Genomic DNA, 16,728 nt, shown 5'->3' on the forward strand with positions numbered 1-16,728 from the left:
AAAAGGGGATAAAATACCTTAGAATAGGTAAAAGGCATGTCAACTTGACAATCTCTCTTCTCAATTGGGATGCCAATGTCAAGGTTGGTTTTTTTCGTGCATTTTACCCATTTTAAGGCATTTTTTTCGTTTTCTATCGAAGAAAATGTTAGCCACTCTCTCAAAAACACACTATAATCCCAAGAAAATATAAATTTCTTAGAAATTGGTAAGGGTGGCCCTGGTGAGTAAGAATCCCCATGAGCTTGCCGATACTCTCTCTCTCTCTCTCTCTCTCTCACACACACACACACACACACACACACACACACATGGCCAATGACATGTATAATAACCCCATCATTTGCATGCATGTCCCCAAAGCAATACATAATGAAGTCAACTTACAGACACGCAAACCTTCTCCTTTTTTTCTAGGGATAGATGTTTGAGATTAGTTTGTGTGTGTGTGTGTATGTGTGTGTGTGTATGTGTGTGTGTGAGTGTGTATATATATACATATACACACACACACATATATATTTATTTATTTATTTTATTATTTTTTTATTTTTTTGTGTGTCAATCATAATTTAGAGAATTTATATGTATATATATACATGTATATATATGTGTGTGTTTGTTTTCGTGTGTGTGTGTGTGTGTGTGTGTCCATCATAACTTAGAGAATTTATAGATTTTTTAGTTTGGCACATGGTTAAACTCTCAAAAATAAAAAGGATAAAATAACTCTGAATTGATAAAATTGGAAAATCTCTCTCCCTATTTGGGATGCCGATGTTAGGGTTGGTTTTTATAAGACATTTTACCCATTTCAAGGCATTTTTCTTGTTTTGTATGGGAAAAAAATGTTAGCTACTCTTTTAAAAATACATGATAAAGTTAAAAAAATAACAATGTCTCAGAAATTTAAAAGGCAAAGGTGTCCATGGTGAGTAGGATTTCCCATGAGCTCAATCGTAAAATCTATGTGTGTGTGTGTGTGTGTGTAATGTAGATAACAACCCCTTGATTTGCATGCATGCACTCAAAGCAAGACCAGCTTAAATCAATGCACGGACATGCAAATCTTGTCCTTTTTCTTAGCCACTGTAAAAATAAAAACTTACACAAATTTCTAAAAGGTATCAATATTGGTCTTAAAAAAAGCCTCTTGATAAAACAAAGCCACATATATCATTAAATTTTTTTTTAAAAAAAATAACAAAATCTCCACAAAAATTACCTTTACTTACCTAGGTGGAGTGAAACTCAACTTATACATTTATTCTATGTACAATTGAAAGTCTTTTGTCTTTACAATGCACATTGTGAAAGGCTTTTCATTTCCATGTGCATGTCAAATCTTACCATTCACTTTTGCATTTTACATTAGATGTTTGCTCTAAATTTTTGTGAAGTGAACCAATGCATGACACTTGGAGGCCTTCTTCTTGCCTGAAATTTTTAAGTTGCATTATATATAGCATAGATTTGCCTACTTTTGTGAACAAAGGAGACTTCATAATGGTCCATGTTGTGAAGACTCCACATCATTATTGTGGTACACCATTAATCAAGGGGTGGCACACCACACCCGTAGGCACACCACATTGCTTTGGTTAAGGAATGGAAAACACCACAAGAAAATATTAAAATAACCAAATATATATATACTTGAAAATAAATAAATAAATTTATATAGCGAGAGAGACTCGAATAGTTTGTGCTTTTGTCATCAAGCACCACCTGCTAGCTGCTACCATATACATGGGGTAGTGATGTGTGTGAACACACGTAGGACTGTCGAGGCATTTTTTCCCTCAATAGGAGGTTTTTCCCTCCGTGCATTGTATATACGTCCATCACTCTGGGGCTATCTATCTTTCCATTGCATAATAAGCAATACACTCTCTATTGTGTGCCTTGAGCTTTCTTAGTCTTCTCCAAGGTGTGTGTGTTTTCCTGCAACCCTAATTTTGGCTTAGTCGCCAGCAGCTCCAGCATACGCCTGCTCACTTTCTTCGATTTATGTGATCTTTGGCGAGCGTTTGCATATTCAGGCTCAGATTTTTGATTCCGGCTCATTTCGGCCTCCGTTTTCACTACATGCAGATCTGCACAGTCTATTTCATTATTTTGTGCAGAACTTTTGTCAATGTCGTTTTTTGTATAAGAGATCTTTTATAGTCTTCTACGGTTTGTGCTATATAGCACGTGTTGTTCCCGCTTTGTTTCTCCTCTTTTCGAGCAATTTTCACATCAGGTGCAGGCATTCGTCATAGCCGACAACAACACAGATGTGTTCAAGATGATTGCTGCTGAGGACAGATTGGATGGGGACAATTACCCTGTGTGGGCTTATATGATGCAACATGTTCTTGTGTCAAAGGGCGTTTAAAACATTGTGCAGGGCATTGATGTACGTCCTGGTTTTGAGGATACATGCGATGTTAAGGATGTTGCAGGTCTTGCTGCAAGGATTGCTGCTGTTAGAGTTGTTTTGCCTACGACTGAGCAAGCTCATTGGGATGTAAAGAATGCACAGGCTCATGCGTTGATTGCATTATCTGTGAAGCGCACCATTACTCCTCACATTTCTTCAGCAAAATCAGCAAAATAGGCTTGGGATATTCTGGCTGGTCTTTATGCAAGTCGCAATGAGGATAAAATTGCATTTCTACGTAAAGAGCTCGAGTCGAAGATTATGCATGAGGAAGATGACATGGAAATTTTCCTTGTTGGTGTCAAGGATATCAATGAGCAACTTATTTTTGTAGGAAAAGTCATTTCAGACAATTCCCTTTTGTAGACTGTTCTTGATGCCTTGACAGATTCTTATCAGACTTTTGCTAATACTTGGAGACTTATGGCCCAAGGAAATCCGGAAGTTGTCAAGTTTGGTGCATTATGCACATTGTTGTTGCAAGAGTCGCTTTCCAAAAAAAATAGGGCGTGTAGTTGAACAGGCCTTTATTGCTATTCAAAGAAAAGGTGGTAATAGCAATGCAGCCACTTCTTATTATTCTTCTGCGAGTGGAAAATCACGTGTTCCTAATGCTTCTGCTCGTAGCAATTCGTATAGAAATTTTGGTGATAAGGACAAAAAGAAGATATGTTGCCATTATTATAAAGCTAATGATCATCTGATCAAGCAATGCCCTAAGTTGAAGGCCAAAGAGACTAAGAAGAAAGAGGTTGGTTCCACTACAAATACAACTATTATTGAGTCTTCTGGGAAAGGAGACTATGATGTTGATGTTGATGCAGAATGGGCTTTTAGTGCAGAGTGCACTTATAATCATGTTGTCCATGATGCATGCATGTCAGTTGCTGCAGATTCACATTGTTGTATTTTGACAGTGGTGCTACAAAGCACATTACCTCACATCGTGATTTGTTCACCTCTCTAGAATCTGTCCCTCATAGGAATTTAGTTACTTGTGCCAACAATGCCTCTTATCCGGTTCAAGGAGTTGAAAAGATTGTGCTTACTGCTGCAAATGGCAGTTCTTTCACACTTGTTGATGCACTTTATATACATGGGATCAAGAAGAATCTATTGTCTGTATTGCCACTCCCATGGAAATAGGTTTGAAATTGAGTCTCCACGATGCTGGTGATCCTGCAGATGTCACTCTTTACCAAACTGTTGTTGGATGCCTCATTTATATATGCAACATGAGGCTGAATATTCAGTTTGTAGTCTCACAAGTCAACAAGTTTATGCATAGCTTAGGGTCTAAGCATTGGTAGGCTGTCAACAAGAGGATTTTCCGCTACTTGAGTGGAACTTTACATCTTGGTTTGTTTTATCCCAAGGGGGATCATTGCTGCCAAATTTACATGCTTTTTTGGACTCAAATTGGGCTGGTTGTTTTGACACACAAGTGTTCACAAGTGGTTTTTTTTTCATGCTTGGCAGTTCATGTATATCATGGTTGAACAAGAAGAAACCTACTGTGGCCACTTCTAGTTGTGAGGCTGAGTACATGGAAGTCTTCATAGCTACAATTGAGTGTGTATGGCTCAGACGCCTTATGGATGATTTGGGTGTTGGACAAGACACGCCAAGACTATCTACACTGACAGTCAAAGCGCATTGGCAGTTGCGAGGAACCCAATTTTTCTTGCTCGCACAAAGCACATTGAGGTGCATTACCATTATGTCAGGGAGAGGCTCTCAACAGGAGATATCATCTTGGCTTATGTGCCAACACAAGACAACCTTGCAAATCTTTTCACAAAGGCATTATCGCGCGAGAAGTTCGAATCTTTCCGCAAAACTTTGGGCTTACTCCCCTTTGTGAACTGATCATGTCCTCAGGGCATGGCACTTCCCTTTACTCTATGTGCCAGCTCTTGTTCACCGCATCACTCCCAGGGGATTTATTACCATATACATGTGGTAGTGATGTGTGTGAACACACTTAGGACTGTTGGGGCATTTTTTCCCCCATGCATTGTATACACACCCATCACTCTAGGGATATCTATCTTTCCATTGCATACTAAGCAATCCACTCTCTATCGTGTGCCTTGAGGTTCCTTTGTCTTCTCCAAGCTGTGTGTGTTTTCCTGCAACCCTAATTCCAACAATAGCGGAGTCAAGGTCAGGTGAAGTTGCATCATCGGGTGTTGGGTGAAGGTGGTCCGATAGTTGGAGATCATGGATGTCGAGGTGGTCAATGTTGAGCAGTACGTCAAGTTTAGGTGCTTCTCCTAATAGCGAGTGCATGTGGTAGCTAAAGATGACGGGCCTCGTAGTATAGAGCTAGACATGATGGGCCCCAACAGTGGGTGTAAAGAGATGACATGCCTCACATAAGAGAGCTAGAGACGATGAGACTTCTAGGGTTCAGGCCAACTGGTCAAACACCCATCGCACTGATCGTACTAACCTTATCTTTTCTTTTTATCATATAGAACAATAAGAAGTAGTGAGGTAATTCAATACTCACTGAGAGCTCCACAAACACAATGTGTCTGCTCTTCTTCTCCCTCACACTCCGTGCACACTACACACTCTTCAAGTGGCATTAGATATGAAGGTTGCAATGCTACTTCTCTCCCGATGTTTCTCACGAGCGTCACATCGGTAACATATTGAAGCACGTACCTTCCATGGCTATGGAGGCATTGTGAGCTCGACACATAGAGGTCTTGCATCAAGGTGGTAAGGGGATGAACTCCTCAAGCCACAAGGGGGTGAGAGATTGAGCTTTTTGTGAGCTCAAAGAGAGAGAGAGAGAGAGAGAGAGAGAGAGAGAGAGAGAGAGAGAGAGAGAGAGAGAGAGAGAGAGAGAGAGAGAGAGAGAGAAGCAGGTTGCTGAGTTTAGGACAGATTGACAACATGTCACTGTTTTGCTTATAATTTGACATGCAGAACTTCGATTCAATTTTATGTTTTTAATATCAAAACGGAGATCGGTTTGAGCTCTATGACTTTGTAGAAGAGTTCACCAGCTAGTTTGAAGTGCAACTGTGTCTAAAATAAAAAACACATAAGCTGTTTTCTTAGGACAAGTTGTGCATTTGAGTTCAATAAGAGAGGAGAGAGAGTGCAGAGAGAGAGGAAGAGATAGCTTCATCTCAACTTCAGCATTAAAGGCCTTGAATACACACACACTCAACGAAGAAGAGAAAGGAGATTCAACAAAAAGAGAGATTGTGTGCACAATATCACACACACACACACACACACACACTCCCAATACTCGAGCTCGACCACCCCTTTTTCTGGCTTGCGGTATCGATGACTTCTCCTTTGACATCGACATGCACAAGTGAGGTGCTTCTTCCATAAAGGAATGACACCCGGCATTGGCATCAACTTCGGTGGCGACATCAACTATAGGTTTTCACATGCTCTCTGACATTGTAGAGAGCAAAACATAGAGACAGTTATTCAACAATGAGAGACAGATTATGCATTGCTATTAGCAGTGTTTCTATGCATTTTTTGAGAGTAGATTTGGATTGTGATATGTATGTTCTCTGTGGTATTGCTTATGCATAGTCATTGATGGCTCCTGAGAGCAACTCTTAAATATAGTTTTAACACACAAGGATAGTCACATGTGCTCTAGACACAACAGATTTGCGAGCATCTTTGGTAGTAACAACCATTGCAATCCAATTGGGAGTTTTGGGCACATGTGGATTATGCATGACTAGCAATTGAGAGTACTTATGCTTTGTTGAGATCGTTTTACTCCCTAGAGGGAGCTGCTTTTGCTTGATACTCGTTGGCGCGTGTTTGAGCACGTGTCCTCCAATTTTGCAGTGATAGTTTCACATTTTGGCTATACATTGTGTTGCAAATTTTTCCATTATATGACTAGAGACAATAATGTAAGCTCACAAGACATTTATGACAATTTGTTGCCTCTTTTCAGGGGTGGAAATTTGAATGTAAATTCAAATGAGGCAAATGTACAGCCTATGTAGGTCTTTGAAAATGTTACAGATCAGCCTATTACTGATGAAGATGTACATGATGTACTTGATGTGGAAAGGGTTGAGAATGAGCAAGCTAGAGGTATGCCGAAATGGTAGGTGCATACTTTGCATGATAGTAAATTGGATGCACCTTTGTCTAGTCGTACTCGTTTAGGTCCTCGCCATGCATCTTATGCATTGATTGTTATGCTTTGGCTATTTCTAGCTTATGTGATGTTGAGGAACTTCTGTATTTTGATGAAGCACAAAATTCAAAAAATTGGATGGCTATCATGCAAGCAGAATATGATGCACTTATAGAAAATGACACATGGACTTTATGTGATTTGCCTCTTGGCAAAAAGGCCATTGGTACAAAGTCGATTTATAAGTTGAAATGTAAGCTGTATGGTGAGATTGCTCGCTATAAGGGTCGACTTGTTGCAAAGGGTTATGCACAACCGAAAGGCGTAGATCATGAAGAGACTTTTTCTCGCACTTGTCATATGAATACTGTGCATTTTCTATGTGCATTGGCAGCCCATTTTGGTTGGGATGTACATCAATCAGATATTGTTATTAGTTTCTTGAATGGTGACATATTTGAGGAAGTTTATGTAATGCAGCCTCACGGTTTTGTCATTAAGGGGCAGGAAGATAAAGTGTGCAAAAATGACTTTGATAGTTGTCTTTGTCAACAATTGCATCAAGATTTATCAAGGACTTTTGAGCATCTTGACATTCTTTATCAAACCACCTTTTGTGTGATCTATCTTTGTTGATACCATAGACATGCTTTATGGCAAAGCATTCTTAGGCACAAGAACAAATAACTTTCTTGAAAGATTCCCGTGTAGTTCTCATTGGTGCATCATATTGAAGCTTTGTCATCCATAACTTTTGCTCAACCATTTCAATATGCATTGGTGCTCATTTGAAATACATATTAAGTGATAACTTCTCTTCCCTTTGGCTGAAATTATCATGCTTAATTGCTTCTCCACATGCAAGGTCAATACATAAGGCTCGATGCTCTGATTTCAAAGTCCATTGACCAAGCATAAAACTCTTTATGCGATACATGATGGCTTCAAAGAGTAGCATATAGTCAATCACACTATCCCCATCATGTTTTCTACAGGTAAATCCATATGTTTTCTAAATGTAAATCCATTTGTTCCACTCCATAAAGATACACAATTGGCAATGAGCATACCCGTGCTATTGCACATGTGTAAAAGTAACTTTCCATAGTGATCCGGCTCTTTCTCATCCATTGAAGATGCTCATACAAGTGACCTTCCTCCAACACCCTAAATGTATGGCATATAAAATTGTTGAGTATCATGTTGTAATGTTTTTGTGCAGGCATTCATATCCTTAAAGAAAATAACATCACCTTTGCCTTTGAAATAAACAATGTCCTCCTCTCAAATCAAAAAATGCATGATCTCTATCCATGCAAGCATAAAGGGGGAATCATGATGAGGAATGTAGCAACCGGCTACAAAAATGGGTGCTTTTTTGGTGTCATAGTTTTCAGCCATACATAGCGTTTGTGCTTGTCATCTTTCACAATTGATACAAAATCTTCCAATCCTTTCTTAACCGTACATGCTACCCCTCCTTGTCCTCTTCGTTGCTTGAGATTCTTTGACCACATCAATAAATGTACATTGTAATCCTTCAACCCATTAATCCTTTGTGTATTATGCTCCCAAGTTTCAACAAGAAGTGCAACATCGGCTTTACTTGTTAGTTCATCTATGCCAACCTCCACATTCCATGGGTATCCATTACAATTGGCAAAAGCATAATGTCAATTGTAACTCGGCCTCATAGGACGTGCATTCCTATTTGCTCGAGGGACTTGCCTCCTCCTTGGGCACATTTTCTTCATGAGAGATCTCCTTGTTTTCCTTATTCCTCTCCTCATATGCCTTGCGACGGATATTTTGTTGCTTAATAGTGCGATCTTCACATACAAAATATTTTGTATTCCTCAAATGGATCCAACTATTATCAAGGATAATCTTTTGTTTGGTGTCATCCGACATGGTGCGTACAATTGTCCGTTCTTCCGAGCGAGGAGCTTCTTGCTTACCCACTCTATGTGCTCAGTAAGCCATAACTCTAACATGTCAAAGTGGGTTTTAAAGAAATATTTGATAATAACAATGGCAAGAGAATGAGGTGTCTCTAACTTCTCTTGAAGAATTCCACGAATAAGGATGTTCTTGTAACGTCGCTCCCGTTCTTCCAACTCCTCTACATGCACTCAACCTTCTTTGTTTGAGCCATATTTTGCATGAGGGAGGAATTAGGAACCACATTGTTACCACATACATCAGCCCAAGACTTGTTTGTGCATACATTTTTCATGTCGCATACATCCCAGCTCATGGTGTCAAATTTCTCCTCTTTCAATACATGGTTATGCTCTACTTTGCTCATGCGCTCCTTCAAATCATTTAAGTCCATGAGAGAGAGAGAGAGAGAGAGAGAGAGAGAGAGAGAGAGAGAGAGAGAGAGAGAGAGAGAGAGAGAGAGAGAGAGAGAGCCATTTGTATAGGAACCTTGGCGCCCGCGACGTCCTCAGGAAACACCACATGGTCACTTGCAAGGTCTTTAGCAAGTGCTTGTGCCCAAAGTCCTTTCAAGGCCTTAAGGAGTGCCGAATGGAACCTCCACAATTCACTTTGCTTTAAATACTACAAGTGTGTGGCCCGTCCTATGGAGAGAGAGAGAGAGAGAGAGAGAGAGAGAGAGAGAGAGAGCCCCTTTTCTTAGCACCCAATTCACTTTCTTTGCCTTGGCTTTTACTCCCCCCTCCAATCTCTCTCTTTATGCCATGTGGAAGGGGCCCTCAAGGTGCATTAGATATAGTTTGAAAGAGAGATAGCCCCTTTTCTTAGCATCCAATCTTTCTTTGCCTTGACTTCCACTCTCCCCTCACATCCCTCTCCTCATCCCAAAATGTTGTAAGGGTATTTTGGGAATTTCCACAAATTATAGGGGTATTCTGGTAATTTTCCCTTTATCTTTCTTCTTAAGCCAGGAGTGAATGTTACTTTCAAAAAGAACTGGGAATGATTACCCCTAGCATAAAGGTTACGTGTTTGTTACCGAATGGTAGAAATAAGGAAATTTTCTCACTACCTACGTGTGGTTTTTAGAAAATTTTTGAATGAAATATGAGCAAAGATTGAGTCCATACACTATTTGTGTAGAGGTCCATGTAGTTGTGACAACCCTAGGAAACATGGTCATTAATCTTCTCTAATTAAATATAAACTTCTAAACAATATCTAGTGCACCTTGGAGGCCTCTTCCATGTGGCATAAGGCATTTACCCCAATTTTTGCATAGCCTAATGTTTATGATGATTGAAATCTTGTAGCGTCTGAGACAATATTATTCCCCAATGAGCTCATGTATAGATGCATCGAAAATGATGATCGATTTCATCTGAAGAGCCCTCAATACCATCTAAAATTCTGGTTCTATCATCTTTTATTGAGGAGAAGCAATCTTCCTGGAAAAAGTTCCAAAAAAATTTGTTTCTAGAGGGAGGGCATTTTGGGGGTACATTGGGAATTTTTGAAATTTGAGGCACGCTTACAACAAGAGCGGCTTCAAACTAAGCGAGCGAAAATTTGCTCAAGCTGAGAATGGCGAACTGGCTGTGCAGCCTGTGCTTATTGGTTGCTTTCTGCTTCGCTTTTCCTGCTCTCTCAAGCGGCCGAAGCCTCCATTTTTCGCAAACATTAATTCAAGGACTAGATGAGCCAGATCCGGACGCTTTCAGCTCAGAGCTCTCATTCGTCCTCGTAGAAACAACATCTGTGGAATTAAAAGATCAGGAGCCACTCTTCTCGTCTCTTTTATCAGAGATTGACCCAGATGGTGATTTTGAACACCCAAATGTGCCTGCGCATTTCCGGGATAGCTCCATAGCTTCCATTTTAACGCAGAATGGTCTTCCCGTAGGCCTTCTTCCGTCTACAGTTGAGGACTACACTTTGTCAGAGGATGGGAAGTTCTCTGTTTCTCTTTCGAAGGCATGTTACGTTGACTTCGACTATGAGGTTTATTATGCAGAGACCATTACAGGAACGCTCAGCTATGGTGCTATCTCAGACTTATCCGGCATCCAAGCCAAGAAAGCCTTTCTTTGGCTTTCTGTTACTGGCATTCATGCTGATGACTCTAGCAGCAGCTACATTTATTTTGATGTCGGGCCCTTCTCAAAGAAACTTTCTATCTCACAGTTCGAATCTGTCCCGGTCTGCAAGGCCAAGGCTACAAACCTCAGGTTCTCTTGATTTCTTCTAATTTATTTTCCTCTGTTGCAATGCATCAATCCTTTGTTCACAATGAACGCTTTAGAGGAAGGATAAGCATGAAAGAAAAGAACTGCATGCATAAACTTGTTTTCACCCCCTTTCATACATTGTCTGAAATATCATTAAGCATGAGGTGAGGTAGGTACAAGTTAATTATGTGTATTTGCCAAGGCAAATGCTTAGCCTGCAAGATGTAGTGGTCCTCGCTACTTTATTAGCATACATTTGGATAGTCTTTAAATAGCATAATTAAAGGCCTCCATTGATAACATTGCAGCATGACAACCTGCACGATGAATTATGCAGGGCAGTTTAATTCAAAGGCTTGTTGCATTTTCTGATTATCTCAAAGGTTTCAAGAAACTATGATATAGCTAGACTTTGTCCAAAGTGGTTGTTAACTGTGTGTATTGCAAGGCAAATGCATAGCCTGCAAGGTACAATAATCTTTGTTATTTTGTAAGTGTATATTTTGCTTCATGAAATTTGATAACTTCTAGACCAGTAGGAGAAGTCTTGAAATAGCTTGATTAAAGGCCTCAATTAATGTGGACAACGATGATGACGACGACGGGTACTGCTAGGTGAAGGAGTACGAGCGGAAGTGCGACGTGAGAGAGAGTGCGAGAAGAAGAGCACGACGATATGGTGAACTTGCTCTACTGTAATGTGTAGAGCATAGTGAGTTCTTATTAGGTTTTTACAAAAGAATATGTGTATATACCTGGCGGCCTGTCCACTTACCTGGGCGACCACATTGGGCTTTATACCCCAACAACCTCCCACTTAAAGTCCAATGTGGTACTTTAAGTGTGAGAGAAGCTACTATACAAGCTAATATACAAGAGATGTAGAGAAGTGATGCACTACCCTACACCTAACTGCTTGCGAAAATGCGCAAAGCTCTTTGAGGGAAGTCCTTTTGTAAGTAGATCAGCAGGATTTTCTGTGGTGTGAACTTTGACAAGCTGAAGTTGCTTATCCTCGAGCATTTCCCTGATGAAATGATACTTCACATCCACATGCTTTGTCTTTGAGTGATAAACTGGATTGCGAGCCAATTGTATAGCACTTTGACTATCACAATATAACACAGGCATCTCTTCTTTGATTCCCAAATCTGTTACTAGTCGATTAAGCCAAATTGATTCTTTGCATGCCTCTGATGCTGCAACATATTCAGCCTTTGTAGTAGACTGAGTAACACAATCTTGTAATCTAGAACGCCATGATACTGCTCCACCAGCCAATGTAAAGACATACCCTGACGTAGACCTTCGGTTGTCTAAGTCACCTGCATAATCTGAGTCTGTAAAACCCTTTACACTTAGCTCCTGACTCCCATAGCATATACGCATACTCTTTGTAGCTTTCAGGTATCTCAATATTCCTTTCACTGCCTCCCAATGTTTCTTGCCTGGGTTTGACATGTATCGACTTACTACTCCCACTGCAAATGCAATGTCTGGGCGAGTAGCAATCATTGCATACATCAAACTACCCATTGCAGACGCATATGGAATCTTATCCATTTTAGCCTGTTCTTCCTCAGACACAGGACAATCTTGTTTGCTAAGTTTCACATATGGTGGCAATGGAACACTCAATGCCTTTCCCTTCTCCAAATTGAAACGTTGCAAAACCTTGTCAATATACTCTGTTTGAGATAACCAAATCAACTTCTTTGATCTGTCTCTCTCAATGCGCATACCAAGTATATGACTTGCCTCACCCATGTCTTTCATGTCAAACGATTTTGCCATCTTTGACTTCAAAGCTGAAATTTCTTCCAAGTGCTTGCCAGCAATCAACATGTCATCCACATACAAAATAAGGATCAGCCAACTGCCATCCTTAGCCTTCTTTGTATATAGACAGTGATCGAATTCACTACGTTTGTAGCCTTGAGATAGCATAAACTTGTGGAATTTATGGTACCATGCCGTCGGTGATTGTTTTAAGCCATAAAGACTCTTTAACAACTGGCATACCCAATCTTCCTTGCCTTTCTCAACAAACCCTTCTGGCTGCTACATGTAAATTTCCACATCTAAATCACCATGCAAGAACGCTGTCTTGACATCCATTTGGTGCAACACCAAATCTAATATGGCAACCAATGCAAGAAAGCATCTCAATGTAGTCATCTTGACCACCAGAGAGAAGACTTCATCAAAGTCAATGCCTTGTTCTTGCTTAAAGCCCTTGGCAACAAGCTTTGCTTTGTACTTTGGCTGACTATCATGAGCGGTGATCTTATACCTGTAAACCCATTTACAGGGTAGAGCCTTTTTGCCCCGTGGTAATTTAACTAGCTTCCATGTCTGGTTTTTATACAGAGCTGTCATCTCTGACTGCATGGCCAATTGCCAGTTCCCGGAGTTCTTCATTTGCACTGCTTCCTTGTAACATGAAGGCTCATTGCAATCAGTCAACATGACATAGTTCATAGATGGAACAAACCTATCAGGAGGTCGCGTGACACGTCCAGATCTACGCACAATAGGTGGCTCAGGCTCAGCCACAACCTGTGGTTCCACTCTATCTTGTCCTTGCTCCTCTTGAGCCCTGACATTTTGTCTTGCACGTGCAAGTCCATCTTCTTGGAAGACAACTCTTCTAATCTCCTCAACCCTCTCTGGTTTAGAATGATATTTGGATTCATTAAAGTGAACATCATTGCTGCGGACAACCTTTCTGGATTCGGGATCCCAAAGTCTGTACCCCATCTCACCAGAATTACCATAGGCTAGAAAGATACACTTTCTACTCTTTGGCTCAAGTTTGTTCCTAAATTCCTTTGGAACGTGAGTATATGCCTCACAGCCAAAGACTCTGAGATGCTCGTATGAGGGCATTTTGCCTGACCATACCATCTCTGGCACTGAATCCTTCTGCAAAACCTTGCTAGGAGATCTATTTACAAGATGAACAGCCGTTGATACAGCTTCAACCCAAAACCCATTTGGCAGCTGTGCATTAGACAACATACTTCTGACCTTCTCTTGTATGGTCCTATTCATCCTCTCAGCAACACCATTTTGAGGAGGATTGTAAGGAGCAGTAAGTTCACGTTTTATACCTTTTGACTCACAAAAGTCCCGAAAGGCCTTTGAAACATACTCTCCACCATTGTCAGTGCGTAAGCATTTAAGCTTCTTGCCTCTCTGATTCTCCACAAGTGTCACAAACGTTTTGAAAACACTCAACGCTTCATCCTTGTGCTTGAGAAAGTAAACCCATACTTTCCTCGAGTAATCATCTATAAATGTCATAAAGTAAGAGGCTCCCCCTAGAGATAGGTTAGACATAGATCCACACAAATCACTATGAACAAGTGCCAACTGTGTATCTCTTCTATTGCTTCTATGCTTATGTGGCTGCTGTGTTTGCTTACCATACAGACAATGTTCACAGAATTCAAAATCATTAAATGAAAAGCCAGGCAAATAACCAGAACGAGACAAGATTTTCATTCCCTTCTTGGACATATGTCCTAACCGGCTATGCCACAAAGAAACGTTCGGCTGCTCGGTTACATTGATCACATTTTTAGAGACATTTGATACATAAATCATGTAAAGTGTACCAGACTTTACTCCATGTGCTACTGTCATAGAACCCTTGGATATCTTCCACATGTTCTGTCCAAAAGTGGTGACGTAGCCAGCATCATCAAGTAAACCTGTGCTGATCAAGCTCTTTGTAATTGCGGGAACATGTCTCACATTCTTTAGCATGAAAGAAAAGCCATTCTGAAACTTCAATTGAACATCTCCAACACCTAAGATCTCACATGTCTGCCCATTGCCTAGCCGAACATGATCTTTAGTGGTCACATAAGAGGTAAACCACTCCTTGTTTGGAGACACATGAAGTGATGCCCCTGAGTCTATAATCCAGTCACTCAGTGCATTTCCATCAGATGCTGTAAGAAGAGCTGAGTCCATTGTATTCTTCAAGAAGTAGATGTCTCCTGACACTAGACTGTCATCCTCTGCAACAGTGTTTGTCACATTTATTTCTTGAATCTTCACTGAGGACTTGTTCTTCTCACCATGGTCTTCAGCTTTCTCTTTGCCTTTTTCTGCTTTCCATTCTCTGCAGTCTCTTTTCATGTGACCCTTCTTGCCACAATGGTAGCATTCTATGTCACTCTTGCCTATAGCACTACGGGACTTGCTACGAGACTGATTCCTCTTTCCACCTTTGTACTTTTCTTTGGTCCTTCCCCTGACAACTAAGGCTGTTCCTTTGCCTTTGTCCATTGTCTTTCTATTGGTTTCTTCAGTAAGCAGACTTCCTTCTACACTTGCTATGTTCAAACCATCTGGAGGTGCAGAATTACTCAAAGCTGTGCGAAAAGTGTCCCAACTTTCCGGCAATGTGATCAACAGGAACATAGCTCTAACAGGTTCATCAAACTTGACACCTTGAGCTGACAACTGACTATAGATTGTGTTGAATTCATTCAGATGATTGGACATAGGTGTCCCTTCTTTCATCTTCAAGTCAACAAGCTTCTTAAGCCAGTATACCTGTGAAGCTGTACTCTACTTCTCATAAAGATCACTCAGCTTTAACCATGCTTGATAAGCCGACATCTCATCTGCTACATTGAAGTAAACGCTTTTTGCCAAAGTCAGCATAATGGTAGAAAGTGCCAATTCATCCATTTCGCTCCATTCATCTTCGTCCATATCTTCTGGTTTTATCCCCTTGAGCTTTATAGGTTTTATCTGCTTCTTTTGTACCAACACGTGCCAAATCTACTTCTTCCACAATGGGAAATTGGTTCCATCCAGCTTCTTGATATTGTAAAGAGCAGTGTCCTGTGATCCAGCCATAGCTACGCTTCACAGTGGTTTACTTTCCTGGGAAAAATTCGGCAGAGTTTCCCCTGTAAACTGACCTCTGAACCAATATCAACCTGTCAAATGAACCAAGAAAGCTTCAGATTCTGCATAAATTTTGGCAGAGTCTCCTTTGTAAAATGGCTTTGGTGTACTAAAAACAGACCAAAAAACAGCTCAAAAAACACTGTCTCTCTGACACTGTAAGCTGCGGGTAAACCTGTCCTGCACCTGTACTGTCTCTCACTGTCCTGTAAGCATAGACTGCGACAATGCCTCAACGGCAGTAAAGCAAAGATGCAATCCCAACTGTCTAACTCACAATCAATACATCCTAGCTGCCTATCTAAGGGTGCTCGAGGGATCGCTCCAAGACCTGTATCACCGAAAGGATCTCAACATTCGAGAATCCCCCAGCCTAATAAAACCTCACTCGACCCTCAACAAAGGCTGCAGTAAATTTGACAGTACATAGACTTCCCACAAAGTCATACATCCACAAATTTCCCACTGTATGCTGTAACCGCTGCGGCGGTTGTTTGCTGCGTGTCTCACAGCCAGCAAACCCTCAACAGACATACATCGTCTCTGACAATACATCCCTTGTGGAAGTACCTGCAATGTCAGGATGAAATCTGGAATATCAAGCAGCAAACACAAGCTACCTGATGAACTAGTGGATGTCGCCTACAGTCTGTGTGTAGATGCGCCCGTGTCGTATGTGACGCCTCCAAGAACTGTGAGCCGTCCTTCGATGTGTAGACAGCCACAAATCAACACTCTGGGAGTGTCGATATCCTCAGCACCTGCAGTCGTAGGTCGAAAAACCCCAAATTTGCAGAGTCGGATCTGGACCCGTTGAGACCACGTATTCGAAAATGGCCTGCGCAGACCTTTGTCGAAGCCGAACGGTGGCCTAGATGACCTCAATATGAAATTCTGACAACACCTAGCCCTTCGGGCTATCCCACGAGATTTTGGGCCGTGTCTTCGCCTGTCGAATTGCACTCCAATCTGAGTTGGTGACTCTAGCCTCCTGCAGTGCTGCCTAGAGCATCGATCTGAGCTCAGATACCAGTTGAAGGAGTACGAGCGGAAGTGCGACACGA

At 41.0% G+C, this 16,728-nt stretch overlaps 1 protein-coding gene across 3 annotated transcripts in view; it reads left to right on the forward strand.

The window, feature by feature from the left end:
- The first annotated feature begins 10,013 nt into the window (after positions 1 to 10,013).
- The window catches only part of LOC147435791 (uncharacterized), a 41,059-nt gene continuing 34,344 nt past the window's right edge, over positions 10,014 to 16,728 (forward strand). Inside the window, exon 1 of one of the 3 annotated variants that reach the window (XR_015185113.1) lies at positions 10,014 to 10,735. Coding sequence is in view for 1 of the 3 variants with exons in the window: in XM_086488731.1 (XP_086344857.1) it covers positions 10,092 to 10,735 (644 nt within the window). In the remaining 2 variants the exon portion in view is untranslated. The remainder of the gene's footprint in view (positions 10,736 to 16,728) is intronic. The other 2 variants (XR_015185114.1, XM_086488731.1) reach the window with 2 other exon arrangements.

Source organism: Adiantum capillus-veneris, chromosome 18 (assembly GCF_014529385.1).
Source record: "Adiantum capillus-veneris isolate H3 chromosome 18, ASM1452938v2, whole genome shotgun sequence".
In the NCBI taxonomy this organism is placed as follows: domain Eukaryota; kingdom Viridiplantae; phylum Streptophyta; class Polypodiopsida; order Polypodiales; family Pteridaceae; genus Adiantum; species Adiantum capillus-veneris.